Here is a 15,785-nt window from a genome sequence, read left to right as displayed (position 1 = left end):
TGTTTTGCACACCACCACAGAGTACAGATTCTCCTATTTCCATTCGTGAACTTGCACATGAGGAGATTTTGCAGCTTGCTCAGCTGGTAGAATTTAAGCTTTGCTCTCCAGTTATCCGTAAGAAAGGCAAATGGCTAATGCAACTTCAACTGCTGTCCACTGACTGTGCCCTGGTGAAAACAGTGCTGCTGGTTTTGCCTTCTGTTTTGCTGATAAATGGAACAGGCACTTCATTCAGTCCTGGAGTAAGATCATCTCCTGCCTCGCGGTTGAAAGATTGTCTCACCCAGCCACGAGTTTGTGCCATTTGTGTAGCTGATAGCGTGGAGCAGATGCACCTATTTCTAAACATGGTGATTATTTGGAATGCAGGAGATTGACCCTAATAGGAAAACTAGTAATTTATCATTATTACATTTTCTATTTCTAAGCATAATTATCTTAATCTTGTTAGAGAGCATTGAAATGAACTGTTAATTATGCTATGTAAAACATCTGCCAATTAATTTTTTCCTCATACTCTTTGAAAGTCAATAGTGCTTCAGTAACATTTTTGCTGTTGCAATTGTCATTTGCTGCTTGCTTGCTGCATTCAGAACCAGAAAGTTAACTTTTGTGTAAGCCTGGTGCTAGAAAAACAGTAATTACATTTAAGTATTTTCCACAGAGTGTTCTCTATTGGTAAAAAAAAGAAAGAGAGATTTAAAGTTAGGATTCACAATTTCATTTTATGATTGTTGCACTCGGCAGCAAGGGGAAGCTTCATTTTTCTGTTCTCATTTGTTTTTCTGTCAAATTGCTGTAAGTGAGCAGAATGTTATGAATTTTACCGAGTGCAGGATTCGCAACAGTGACATAACAAGAGTGGTTGGTGTGTTGGAACAATATATAAATGTTTAGCAGCCCTGGTAGAAATTGCAAATGGGATTGCTTTTATTTTCTTCTGAACTCAAACACCTCATACTCCTGTTATTATCTAAATTTCATTTTGATCACTGTATTGTTTCAGCATCCAGGGATAATGTTGTGGCTAAACCTATCAGCATTTCTGGGTTCAATTGCTGAGCTTGCCAGACTTCTCTGTGTGTTTCAGAGTAAATTAACTAGCTATGCTTTTTACGTGAGAATTCACCACCAGAAGGAAGGAGGAGATATCTCTGGGTCAGCGGCATTTTGTAAGGCACTGTCTGCTGCTTTAGTCTTTCAGGTCTTGTACATCCAATAGGCCAGTGAAAGAAGTATAAATATTTTTTAGGGAGCTGTGTCATTAGTATGTTGTTCATTGAAGTTTTTCTTGAACACTCATAGAATCATAGTCATAGAATGGCTTAGGTTGGAAGGGAGCTCAGAGATCGTCTACTCCAACCTCCCCAACATGGGCAGGGACGCCTCTCAACTAGATTTGGCTGCTCAAGGCCTCATCCATCCTGGCCTTCAACACCCCCAGGGAGAAGGCATCCACAACCCCCCTGGGCAGCTCACTCCAGAGTCCCACCACCTTTGTACTGAAGAATTTCTTCCTAAGAGACAGTCTAAACCTTCCCTTCTTCAGCTTCAAACTATTCCCCCTTGTCATATTGCTGGACATCCTTATGAAAAGGGTAGGTCAGAGAGTTGTAGCTCAGTCGTCTTTGGCAGAGCAGACACCTGCTGTGTTTGGTTTGCAGTTCTCTAGAAAGAAATGGGGTTAGCGTTACAGTGGTGTATTTGTTCCAGAATGTACAGTAGGAGCATTGAGTTTTAGTAGGAACAACACTTTGGAACAGGGTATGTTGGCCTAAATAAAGTACTGTCATTATGGCAGCAGCAGCAGACTTGTCCCGGTGTCAAGTTCTGAGATGCCAAACCAACAAAATATTTTTTAGTGGTCTGATCAGTTGATTTGAAGAATCTCAGCTGCTTAAACCTGCTGTGACAGCCCAGATCACAGTGTTAGCATTAGGGACAATAACATTAGCATAGACAACCAATAGCCTTCTTGCAGAGACAAACAACAAACATGTGGATGTACTTAACATGGGTTTTGCAAAGCTTTGATTTTCATACTAAATGGAAATCACATGCTAGAATTTTTGTGCTTTGGGGAACATTTATTTTTTTCCCTGAACCCTTTTTTTTTAAAAATTAATCAGAAACTTTTAAAGTGAAAATGTTTTTGAGTGTGGAACACATTTTTCAATATTAAATTAGATCCTTAAAATGGACATAACTGGAAACGTAACTGGCCTGGTGTGTAGTATTTTCATAAGCTGGCATTTCTGCATATAAATATGTACCAAAGTTAATCCATATATAATATGCAAAAAAACTTTTTCTTGATGGGATTAAAATTAAAGCAGACCACATTTCCCATAAAAGTCTCAGAATTCAGATGTAGGTTTTGATATTTAGCAGCTGGTGTTTGATTTGAACGAGAGCGCTGTCTTTACCAGATGTGACATATTAACTTAGCTAATATGAATAATGAGTCGTGGTGTATACGTGCAAATAAGATTCATTACTGCCTGTCTAACATATGGGAGATATTAAAATACTTAGCCTAGGAAGAGTTAGAAAAAGAAAGCAAGCATAAGAATTTCACTTATTTGGTTGGCTTAAGCCCTGTGTCATTTATGACCAGTTAAGTAGACACTTTAGGCCCTTACAACCTGTAATGCAAGACATGACTGCTTCATTAAAAAAAGGAGAAAAAGAAGATAAAAGGCCTTGTTGTGTTTCAGGAGGAGACCTGGTTGGAGTGTCTGTCACTTATTGGATCAGTAGGCAGCCTTTTCTCTGCTGGAGGTCCAGTTTTAAATCAGATTGAGCTGCGGTAGTTATATTTATCTTTAATGCCTACCCAGGGCAGGATGCATCAGCACTCAGTTATTCCTCCCGAGGAAAAAGCTTCAACTGAAGTTAGAGAGGTGTGTTACGGGCCACCTACATTGCTGGTTTTAGTACCTCCATCAGTTAATACATCTACATTTTTATAAGTACAAAATATCATCCCTCATGAAACATTTGTTGATCAGGAAAGCTATGTTAGTACCTTAGAGCTGTTCGGTTTGTGTGCTCTATTTTTGTATGGGTGAAAATGAGTCATCATCTGTTGGTGTATCTCAGTTCAGAAGGTAACCTGACGCAATAGCAATGTCACCCACCTAACCTGGAGAACAAAACAATTCAAGTAATCCCTGATGTCAGCAATGTCGTTGCACAACAGCTGAGTGCAATCTCCTCTCTCCTGCAGATATCATGTGTTTTAAAATAAGAACAATACTTGGACAAATGTTACTGATTTACCAATACAGGAATTAGGATTTGTTAGTATTGCTGATACCTTGTGAGAAAGGAGGAAATAATGAATGTTGTATTAAAAGAACATTCTTAAGACTGGATTCTTAAGAGTCAAAGTATCCTGGAAAAGGCTGTGATGTTAGGTTGGATTTCCCCATTATTGGAACCAAATGACAAACACTGTGAATTTGCCAGTCCTTTTACAACCTACACCTCACAGACCTGGCAAGCTTTCATGTCCATGGGATTTCAAACTTACCTGTCAAGAACATGAGATTTTCCATCTGGAGAAATTCAGAAGAGAGAAGACATGTTTGTGAGGCAAAATGTTGATAGGTTAACAATACAATTATTAAACTGAGGCTAAGAGGCATAGGACACAACACGATTTGGGGGCACGAAAGGTGAAGAGTGGAGATGGGGTCATTGGAGGTGTTAGGTAGGGTTTGTGCTAGAGTTAAATAATTCAGCATGTGAATTCCATCATTGTGGTGTATATGAGAGTGTGTTTGTATGTGCACGTGCATATACATGTGCATACAAGAGCCCTGTAAATGTTTTCATAGGCTGGGCAGCATAGATTACCCTTTAAGAATGGGGCTGCAGAGCTTTATTAAGCGCACTGGATTTTTGCCGGAATCCCATGATTAACTCCCCCCCCCGCCTAAATAATCCCAACATAACTTGCAGACAAATTTCAGTGACTTAGTAGCTGCTGAGAAGATAGCATGTCTAAGCTTGCAAGAGAACGAACTTCGCTGGAGAGAATGCAGTCAGATTTGTAGCTGCAGCAAGCCACTTGGGAAACTTGTCCCGGCTTGATTGAAAATTGCTTTCCCCTGTTAGGTGGGAGGAGGTTTTTCTTTGCTATTGGGTTCCTTTTTTCACCCATCTCATGCTGCTTGCTCACTGGCTGAGCCCTGATGAGATTTCTATAAAGGGAGAAGTCTCAAGCAAGAAATATGTTAGGATGCAAAACATAAAAGTGTGAGGAAGAGATGCTGTTACTAATATGATTAGATAAACTTACTGCACTCAGTATCAAGGTTTGTTTTCATGTTGTTTATAAAATTACATCAGATTTTATGATCAGAGCAGAAACCAGTGCTACATAGAAGAGAAAAATTATTCCCCCTCTGTTTATCTTGTGGCTTTTCAAAATCTCTGTATGTACTTGAAGCATTGCCATACGTTTGCACTAGTCAGGATGTTTATCTTTGCAGTATATTTATGTTGTGTTTAAAAAGTGCAAAGCTTATCTCAAGTGTCATTTGGCATAAATTGATGGTAAGTATGAATTTGAAGCAAAAAACCCCCCAATATTTCTCACCTGCATTTTTATATCACCAATTCAATCTTTACTGCAAATTACATGGGACCTGAGCAGGTTCTTTCACCCAGGTGAAGTCGTTTCAGATGACCTTTTCCTCAGCCGACTCTGGACGGAATATTGTTCTGCTGTTAATTGTTTTGGACGTAGTGTGTGGAAAAATCTGAAGGGAGTTGAATTCTGTTGTTCAGGGTTCACAGTACATGATTTTGCTTGCATGTTTACTGCTGGCCTGTCAAATTATAGGAAGGAATAAATTTCTCCCGTAGATCAACTAATCATGAAAATCATGTGGAGATGTTTGATTGACACAGGGAAGCTGTTCATTTAGAGTGTATCAAGATCAAATGGAAGTTATTGCAATTAGGAAGTGATTGTGTTCTCAGCTGAAATTCTTAAATGCTGCATTTTAGATCTTTGTGCATTTTTGTGCTGTCTCATGGATGTGTTAGGGAATTTCTAAGATTTGTTACATCTAGATGCTTAATGTTCACCACAATTTCAGCTCAGGTTTTACCTTTTTTTTGTAATAGCTGATACTTAATTGACTAAGGAGAGTTGCTCTACAGGTAATGTTTCTGTAATTCAAGGGCTTTGGGGAACAAAGGATTCAACCCATCTTAGGTTTTGTTGGTTGATTTGTTTCTGTTTTTAAAACTTTGGTTGAAATTATGATACCAGGCTAACATTTTCCTAGTTGTTTCTATGAGATGAGAATCATAGAATGGTTTGGGTTGGAAGGGATTTCCAAAAGTTATCTAGTCCCACCTCCTGCAGTCAGTAGTCACATCCTCCACTAGATTAGGTTGGCCAGAAGCCTGCTGAGCCTAATCTTGAAATTCATCTTCAAGGACACTGCCTCAACTACCTCCCTTGGCAACCTGTTCCAGTGTACCACCACTCTCTAATCTCAGATCAGTGTTCCCCCAACCCTATCACCCCAGGCCTTCGTACACAGTCCCTCTGCAACCTTCTTGTAGCCCCCTTCAGGTACTGGAAGGCTGCTCTTAGGTTTCCCCAGAGCCTTTTCTTCTCCAGGTGGAAGAACCCCAGCTCCCTCGGCCTGTCTTCATAGCAGAGGTGTTCCAGCCCCCTGATTGTTTTTGAGTAGCTCCCTTATAATATGGTTAGAGGTTTCTGATCACAATACAGTTCTGTTCCAAGGTTTGCATGTATGAATTTGTATTCAATATATCATATATATATGACCTTCTTTAATATTATGGTGTGGCACAAATGCTAGTTGGTACCTTCATATCCATGTCCTTGAATCCTAAGGGTTCCATTATTCTTGAAAGCCACATTTGTCTCCTGGCTATTCTTAGAAAAAATTGTGGCATATTAAAAAGAAATCTTTGTTCACTCTCTAGCATTGTCGGTTTGTAATCTGCATTCAAGTCTATGGTACTGATAGGTGACACAGATTCGGGATGGCAATAGGCTGCCCCTGAAATTGTGGACAGAGGTATGGTGACGAAACAAGCTGGTTTAGTTCAAAAAAGCTTATGGATACCAGATTAAGTCCCTAAAGCAGTTTAGCCTTAGCCCAGTAATGTTTGTTGTTTTGTGGTTGGTTTTTTTTCTTTGGATGAGTCAAGCAATTTTCTCTTGGCTTCAACAGTTCTGTTGCAGTGCTGAGGCTGCTGTTTCTCATCTATTCATGAGCATGGTCTACTTACTCATGTGCAGCTGCTAAGGGGCATTCTGCTCCCAGTTTAAGCCTTAAGTTTCACCTGCACACTTGGGCATCCGTAGCCTGATACTGGCTTATTTCCTTATTTGAGACCATAGAAAACAAGCAAGCCAAAGCCTCACGTTCACACCAGTGTGGAAGAGTGGTAGTGTACAGGCCATTAGTCAAATCCTTAGGCATGCTTACTGAGATGCTCTCCCCAGTTAACCCTTTGGCATAAAGACGTGCCCCTGATGGGTGCAGGCTGTGTTGGGAAGCAGTTTAGTTCTCTGTTCTGGAAGGGAGATCACTGTGGCTGAAGTTCTGACTGATTTTTTAGAAGATCAGAACATACTGGAGCAGGGGGAGATTAATTGTAAATTTATGACATCAGTAGTAAATTAAAGTGCTCTAATCTTATGTACTTCCTTGGATTACCCATGCATCCTGCCTTGGCTTCATCTCCCATTTGGCTTGCAAGCTTTTATTCCTACAACTAATTATTAAAGAATATGAAAGTGATCAGTGTTCCAGAAACTAAAACGTAACATGCATCTGTCTCAGATTGTTTATTCAACAGCCACCTGACGAAGGATGCATTGAAATGCATGCTTGTAACTAGTGCTTCTGGGACCCAGACAGGAAATTAAGATTGTAATTTTCCCCAAATTTGGGAAACATTTTTTAGATGCAGTATTTTACTACATGGACACAGGGCAGCTTTCCGTTGCTGACAGCTAGCACAAATCACGCTGTTTCATGTGGCCAAGAGATGTATTTGGATGATGGGAGTCATAAGCAAGCCAGCCTAGCCATGCCATGTGGATAGGGGGGTGTTAAATATTTTTCCCCCCAATTGATGAAGCATTAGGGCTTTGTTATAAAAAAAGAACATAGATTAGAGGTGAGCAAATAGTGTCTAATGCAAGTGAGAGAGGGCTGATGAACACATTAAGGTTCATGCTTTTAACCAAACTGGAAATGACAGAGCACCTGTTTTCCTTCCCTTGGCTGTTGGGGTTTTCTCAGCAGTCTGACTGCCTTCCCATCTGACATTTTCACACTGTGTTTCTAGGTCAGTGGTAACACAACTAGCATGCTTGTGCCCAAACTGATAATCTCAGTCAGCTGTATTCCACATGGCTTTCACATCCAGGTTTGCCGCAGTCTGTGTTTGGATTTCAGAACAGCCTGTCAGCTTTGCATTTCCTCAGGTCTTAAGAAACAGGGACAGCTCAGATCACACATGTTAGCTTCTCATGTGTCTTGTCCTGCTCCAAGTATCTTGAGAGGAGAAGAAAACCAGGATCAAGCTTTGTAAATGGATGAGAGTAACGTGGGAGAATCCAGTATAAAATCAGTGTCAGTAAGGGAGGTGATGTGTTTGCTAAGATTATGAAGAAAATTGGCCAGATTAATACTTTCAGAGAAGAACTGCTGACTGTTGGACTTTAGTGTGCACCTTCTGATGTATCTTCTCACTCTTTCTCCTTCATGTGGGTGAGAAGACAACAGTACAGCTGGGTTCATGGTAGCCTTTCTAGAGGCTGGACACTAAGCCCACTGGAGAGAACTACCTGTAAGGGCATGACTTTTTTCTCTGATTGATGAAGTTACAACCAAAAGTGGTTCTAACTGCTTAGTCATAACTGAGAGACAAGTGGACATCATCTACTGCAAGGGACAGGGCTGCTGAATAGCTCATCCTTTCTGTTCATCCTTTCAGCACCAGCCTGCTGTGTGTGAGCACTGCTTCTCAGGGCCTGCCAGTTTTCTTTCCTGGGTCCTCAAGCTGTCATCCTGGGCCCCAGTGCTGCTGTCTGCACAAGTGCCACATTTCTGTAGGGACCTTGCAAGGCCCCTGCTCCCAGTCCACCACCATACTGTGCTTGGTAGGAAGTGAAGTGAGAGGCTGGTCAGCACTTGCACAACTTTTGGGTGCACGGAAAGGTGTCAGTGAGCTGCTTCTTCCTGGGGACTCAGGCAAGCCTGGGACCGTAATTCCAGGTGTTCAAAATCTGGGATTGTCCCAGCCATGCTAAAGCTGAGCATGGAGGGCAGCAAAGAACCAAAGTTAGGAGTAGGGGCACAGAGGTGAAGGGCAGAGCTGGGCAAGAAGGAAAGTTGGTGCTCAGAGTCAGATGTGATGCTAATCCTGGCCAGTAGCAAAGAGGTGCTGTTGCAGACCTCAGCTGTGTCATTTTCTGTTTTGCCTAACACAGCTAGTTTTAAACTAAATGAGTAATTTCTGAATTTAATTTTCTTGCACTTAGTTTCTCCCCATGACTGTAAAACTACCATAGATGATGATATTTAAAAAATTCTGCAGGTTTGCAAGTAGGGAAATACTTCTGATACAGCTCTCTTTTGGCTAATGAAAGAGCAGCTTCCGTGTGAGCCGGTATTAATGGCGCATTCAGCAATGACACACGATTCAATTATTTTACTAGACAGAGAAGCACTTAGACACAGATGTAAGATATTTCTAAATTTAGGCATCAGCTGGAAGTGATTGAGAAATACACAATTTGTGCATGTTTCTTCAAATAATTACTGTGGAAAAATATTGTGGCATTGTAGTTAAAAGCAGGTTGGTTTCTTTTTTTCCATGTTAATAACTGTAGAGAATTTCCCAAGAGAAATGCTGTGCTATAATCCCGTGCTAATCTTCCTGACAGAAAGCAGAAGAAGAGGAGCTTGTCCTCACACCTGATGGCACAAGGGAGTTCCTGACATTTGAAGTTCCACTGAATGACTCTGGATCAGCTGGGCTCGGCGTGAGTGTCAAAGGTAACCGGTCGAAAGAAAACCACGCCGATCTAGGGATCTTCGTCAAGTCCATTATTAACGGTGGAGCAGCATCCAAGGTAAGAGGCAACACCTGTGTGCTTTGGCCTTCCTCCATTTCCCATAATATGGCTGTTTTTAGAATAGTCACAGATTCAAAAAGAATGAGGTTGCTCTGTAACGAGCTTTTCCCAATTACACCGTCAGAGGTAACATTTAGATATCTATTCAGATTCATGTTTACACATCCCATAATTTAAACAGACCCTATAGATTCTTGGGAAGGTTATGAGGCGTCTCTGGTAGAGTTCAATTAGCATTCTGTTTGTGCCAACAGGTTATGTTAATAGCTTGCAGTGAAAATCTGTAATTGGAATAGGCATTTCCAACAGTGGCTGCAATGGAAGCTATTATACCAGTGTTCATTTGGCCATAAACTATTAGGACTAAGCATAGCTGATTGTTATGGTTTTTGTTGTTGTTGTTCTCTTCCTCTCCCAAGCAGACTAAACTTCTTTTGTATGTGTTTTATGTCACTAGCTGTAATCTTTTCTCTTCCAGGATGGCAGGCTTCGAGTGAACGATCAACTAATAGCGGTAAATGGAGAATCATTATTGGGCAAAACAAACCAAGATGCTATGGAAACCTTAAGGAGATCCATGTCCACTGAAGGAAACAAACGGGGAATGATTCAGCTTATTGTGGCGAGGAGAATAAGTAAATGCAATGAGGTAATGTGCTTTTGATATCAGGACTGGGAGCTTTGACTTGTGAAGTGTTTGTGTTTCTAGGAGATGCCATGTTTCCTCTGAGACCTGGAAAATAATATTTGAGAAGCTAAAGAAAGAATTACAAAATTATCTGAATTTCAGTGTTAGACATGCTAGCCTTATTACTGATCAATAAAGCTTTTCTTTGGAGTATTTTCATCAATGAATAACAGGAAACGCTGAATAAAACTATATTGATTTTGTAATTGGATCCCACTGTTTATGTGATTTTTGTTCTGGGGAGTTTTTTTATGTAAGTCTATTGAATCTTTCCTTTATAGACTTGGTGTTAACTGACTTGCTGCTTTGTCACTTTCAGTCTTTTTAATGAAGAGCAGAGCTCTTACATTTTATTACTCTACTTCATCTAAACAATTAAAAGTTCCTTGTAAAGATTCTTCACAACTTGATGTGAATAATTTTGTTGTTTTGGGGTTTAAGTGTGTTCTGTCTTTGCCTTCATTGCAGGGAAGTAAGAAACACTGAGTTTGGGGCGAAGTGTTGATTCTTTTTCTGATACCATTTGCAACTTCCTTTCCTCCAGTGCAGTGTTAGTGTGTTGATGCTTTGAAGCATATTCATAATTTCTGATAGCTTGTCTTCTCTATTAATGTAAATAATGTTATATAGTAAGAATACGTGGGCTTATGATGCTGAGAAGAACTGCAGAGGCAGTGGAGAACTGAACTAGACTTCAAAATGACTTTGACAAATTGGAGAATTGCACTGAACTAAATAGGGTGCAGTTGAATGGCAGGTGAGGGAAGCATCTGTTCTTCAGACATCTAAAAGTCATTCTTTCATTCCTGTTAACATCGGTAAGGCCTCGTCGAGAGCCTTATTTCTTGAGCATCATACTTCAAAAATGATGTTCACAAATTGGTTTGGTACTGCTGATCCTGCCTAGGGGGAAAAGGAATGGTTTATTTTTAAACGCATAAAATTGACCTTAAAAAAATTCCAGTCCATAGTGTACTATGAAATCACATCTCAGAAAGACACTAAGCTCTCTAAAGTTATTAAGCTCCTCTTGTTTGGCTGCTTAGACTCAGCTTCAATTCACATACACACATGCTTACAAATACACACTGGAAAACCAGCACACAGTCTCTCACTTGATGTTGAAGGAATTCTGACTTTTTATATTTGGTAATGTCCTGTTCTGGCCCCAGTTCTGAACTTGGACTGTTCCTTAATTGTACCCACTTACAGGTGCATTTGCTGTGTTACAGTGTCACAGTATTGCTAAGGTTGGAAGAGACCTCGAGGATCATCGAGTCCAACCTGTCACCACAGACCTCATGACTAGACCATGGCACCAGGTGCCACGTCCAGTCTCCTCTTGAACTCCTCGAGGGATGGTGACTCCACCACCTCCCCGGGCAGCCAAGAGAGTGCAATATTTTCAACTATTTTTGTGTTTAGTATAATTTCTTCCAAAAGGGTGTATGGGATGTTCACTTTTAGTGCAAGTCTTCTAGATCAAATATATCCAGACAGTGGATGGAGCAGTGATGAACCAAAGACATTATTCCTTAAATCTGATAGACATTTTACTCAGGCTAAGAATACTTTGCTGCCCTATGTCTGCTTGACTTTGTGTGGTTTATTTTGCAGAAATCACATGGCAAAAAAATATCGCAGCTTAGTCTACAGTGTACGTGGTCCAAGATGAAAGAACTGATCAATCAGTAACACTGAAATGTATCTGTGGAGGGAACAGCATGGGGAGCTGTGACTGTCTTAGACTTAGTTTACAGTTTGTAGTGCCCTTTCCCTACTCCTTAATAAGCTAGTGAGATGAGCCATAATGATTTGGAGAAGTGATGATAAGCAATTATTGGTGTAGTGATCATCTTCACTAAATAACTTTTTGCAACTGCTCTTTCTCAGGAATCACTGCTTTCATGACACTCACCCAAAGGAAACAGCCATATCAATACTGTTTGCATATTTTTATGTGATGAAAGCACAACTTGCATGGACATAAAGCTATTTTCCTGCTGAGCTGGCAGTCTTCAAGAAGCCAGTTTTCAGGAACTCTTGCAGTGCTCAGACTTCAATGAAGTAGCTTTGAGTTCAGTAATCGCTTTGCATTTGCAAAATCAAACTGAGTTCTTTTGAGACAGCCAACCCAGTTTGCTTTTTCTTCAGGAAAATTGAGGTGTCATTGGATTTGAAGAAAGATAGCACTATGAATTCTTTTTAATGTTAATTTCATAATCAACCCTAAGAATTGTGGGAGAGGGCAGAATTCATATGGCAGCACGGTTCAGCAGACTACTGTTTCTCTCTGTTTCAGTTGTTCAGCCTAGTGAAGAGAAGACTCCTGAGGGACCTTAGAACTGCCTTCCAGTACCTGAAGGGATCCTACAGGAAGGCCACAGAGGGACTTTTCATCAGGGTGTCTAGCAACAGGACAAGGGGGAATGGTATTAAACTGAAGGAGGGAGGGTTTAGACTGGATCGTAGGAAGTTCTTCAGTACAGGGGTGGTGAGACTCTGGAATAGGTTGCCCAGGGAGGTTGTGGATGCCTCCTCCCTGAGGGTGTTGAAGGCGAGGCTGGATGAGGCTTTGAGCTTTGAGGGATGTCCCTGCCCATGGCAGGGGGGTGGGAGTAGATGGTCTCTGAGATCCCTTCCAACCTATGCTATTTTGTGATTTGATGATACTTACCTTGAGCATTGAACTGTTCAAAACTTCATGAAGTGACCTCTGATACTTCTTTTTCATGATCTATTCTCATACAGCTCCAACAGTTCTCTTGTTGTAGACTAAGCCTCCAAGGCAATTATGGTAACAAGAGAAGTGTACATAACCACCATCAGAGTATTATCTTGTCCTCAGAGAAGTAGTGAGGAGATAATTTACATCGTATGTGCTTATGTAATTGTAAACTCAAAAGAGACCACAAACTTCCCAGAAGGTAAAACACATTTTCACTCAGTTGTGGTTTTACTGAACTGAAGAGTTGCCTGTAGAAAGAATTTTCATTGACTCACCAGGAGATAGAATATAATCCATTCAGGATTTCAAGTGAATTATCTTGTAGTAAATATTGATATAAGTGGAGTGAGTGGTAGTTAGGAGTGAACTCCAAACCAAAGCTGTGTATCTGAGTTTTTTCTCCTGTTTGCATTATGTCTACACAGAGTACAGAAATAGAATTAATTCTGTAAGCTGCCCTGCTGCAAAACTTGCAAAGTTTGTTTAATATATCAGCTCCTCCAGGCAAAAATCACACAGTGAATGTTGGATGGATGCTGTTAGATCAGTGTAATAAAAACATTTGGTTTAGATTTGGATGTATCCAAGGCTCCCCCCACCTCTGCCTTTGAAAAATTTGAATGTGCTGTTCTTACCTAGCTGGTGAGAGGTCTGGAGTACAAGCCCTATGAGGAGAGGCTGAGGGAGCATCGTGTGTTGACTCCTAACATTTCAAGGCCTGGAGTGATAGGATGAGGGGAAATGGTTTCAAATTAGAGAAAATTTAGATTGGATGTTAGGAACAAGTTGTGCCTCATGAGGGTGGTGGAACACTGGAGCAGATTGCCCATGGAGGTGGCCCCATCCTTGGAGATATTCAAGGTCAGGTTCAACAAGTGATCTAGTGAAGGCTGTCCCTCCTGACTGCAGGATCAGTTGGACCTTTGGGAGTCCCTTCCAGCACAAACCATTGTATGATTCTTTAAGCACAGAAAGTGCATTTTCAAAGCTATGCAGTGCCAAAACCAAGAAGACTAACACTAGCATTGACTCGATACTCATATGTGGTCGGTGTGTAACACCTCAGTTTTCACGGTATGTGACCATCGGCCTTTAGATCTTTAACTCAGGGCTGACATTTTTAAAATCACCAAGATGTAAGCAGAAACACTGGAGCTCCTTGCACTGTTTTCTGTTAATTAGTGATATTATGGTGATTAGCCTGTATGGGCAAACAGCTGTGGCTGTGTCGTCACGACACAGAGTGTGCAGCCATGACTGTCGGGCCGAGCCCTGCAGCTGGCTGCAGTATGTGCTGATTCAAGAAAATAAAGGCACTTGTTCTATTTGGAATCCTGCTCTTTTCCATCCTGCAACCTGGACACTTTAGAGACACAGATTGCTCATCCACACTCTCTTCATGTCACATGCAGGCAGAACTTGTCTGCCATTAGGAGAGAGAGCATTACTATTTTCCTCAAAATGTGAGATTTCAAGGGGTTTTCTTGTCTATCTCCCCTTTCTTGACAGAATCCATGTCTTTCTGAACCTGCCTGAAGGGAAAGTTTGCAAGTGATTTGCAGATCCCCAAATTTCTTTCTGCATGCCTGTTCATCTTTGTTCCGGTTGCTGAGTTGAAAACAGAGCAAACCATGAAGAAGAGAAACAGTAATGAATCCAGATCATATAAAGATCTCTCCAGTTCTTGCAATAAATTGATTGGTAGGCAGATCAGCAAGAGAGACTTTGCAAATGAGTGGTTTCATTATTTTAAAAAGTATACAAGCAAGCTTGTTTTCCTTCTTTTTCTAGTATGTGTGATAGCATAAACCATTCAGTGTCATTTTCCCCTGCATGCATTACTTACTTACCTGCTTGGAGATTGATATGACACATTTGTTTTTCTCTTTTCTCACTAGATTAGTTTTCTGATGACCTTCTGGAGTTCATTTAACTATTGAAAAGGCTTTAGCATCTTCTCCAAACAAAGGTTTCACTGTCCACTTCCTTCTCCAAGTCATTGATAAAGCTATTCAGCCTTAAACTGTTCCCAGCTATGATTCCTGGAGGAAACTACATCTGGCTTTTCTCCGTCCTTTGTGTCAAATCCTTTATCTGGGTTTCAACGCAGAAAATGAAAACTTAGTCCAGTCCCCAAAACCTTAGTTTCTTTAATGCCTGATTTGAAACCTTGGTAGAGGCTTTTGGAAAATGCAACTACATCATGTCTGTTTCCTTGCCTGAGAGCTTAGGGTGCTCGGTGGTATCTTTTTGAACTCCAGCATCCAAGTTAAGCAAGATTTCCTATGAACATCTGCCTGACCCCTGTCTATTATGCTCAGTGATCTTAATCCCTGTTGTAGATGCTACCATTTAATCTGTAAAGAGGTCAGATTGTGTAGTTCTGTCTGGGTACACAGACAAACACCAGCCCTCTGGCACCACAGATGTTTGTAGCAGTATGTTGAATGCTTTGGCCAGTGGCTATGGGATTCATGTTTGAGTTTGTTTAGAGCTTTTGGGAGAATGCCATCCAAACTGAGTGGCATGTTAACTTCTCACCTATCCATTTGGTTTAATGTTCTGGTGTAATTGCTTCTGGCTGATCGCACTCCTCTCCTTGTTTGCTAGAAAGAGTGGAGGTCACATGTGGAAATCTGCCCAATCCTCAGCAGTAAAGTCTAAGGCAAAGAAATTGTTTGGCTTGGCTACTTCAGTGTCCCTTTTACTTTTGCCAGCAAGGTGTATAACTCATTCCATGTGTACTTTCTGATGTCCTTGGTGAACATTTTACCTTCAGCCTGTGCTGGACTTAATGATCTCAAAGGTCTTTTCCAACCTGGTTAATTCTGTTCTATTCTACTCTGAATGGTGCTGCTTAAATTCTTTTCTTCATTTCTTGGGCCATTTTGGTGTTTGCTTATTTTTCTAATACAGGACTTATTAAAGATCTCCTTTTAGGCCTGTGGTGGTCTATTTGATGCATGATTTGCAGTTTACTTAGGTACATTTCTAATAGTGAACGTCCCAAGAAACATTTTATCAATTTAGTTGTCAGGAAAGACTGTCCATATTTTTCTATTGTGTAACATCTTGTCTTCTGCTCTGCTACCTCTCCCCATTTATTTTGACTCTTGTTTTTTCTCCTTTATCTGTTTTCTATCCTTGGTATCAACTTACAAGCTCCATCTTAACGCAGCTTCCTCCACATACCCCATAACCTATCATCTAAATACATT

At 40.7% G+C, this 15,785-nt stretch overlaps 1 protein-coding gene across 18 annotated transcripts in view; it reads left to right on the top strand.

Moving 5' to 3' along the window:
* PARD3 (par-3 family cell polarity regulator) overlaps positions 1-15,785 on the top strand; it is a 437,461-nt gene that overhangs the window by 250,440 nt on the left and 171,236 nt on the right. For all 18 annotated transcript variants that reach the window (XM_068146264.1, XM_068146259.1, XM_068146253.1 and 15 more), the window contains 2 exons: positions 8,960-9,148; positions 9,630-9,800. In XM_068146264.1, the coding sequence (XP_068002365.1) occupies positions 8,960-9,148; positions 9,630-9,800 (360 nt within the window). The remainder of the gene's footprint in view (positions 1-8,959; positions 9,149-9,629; positions 9,801-15,785) is intronic.

Source organism: Melanerpes formicivorus, unplaced genomic scaffold, assembly GCF_026170545.1.
Source record: "Melanerpes formicivorus ecotype bairdi unplaced genomic scaffold, bMelFor1.0.p_v2 SCAF_13, whole genome shotgun sequence".
NCBI lineage: Eukaryota > Metazoa > Chordata > Aves > Piciformes > Picidae > Melanerpes > Melanerpes formicivorus.
This window is presented reverse-complemented; position numbering and strand designations above follow the sequence as displayed.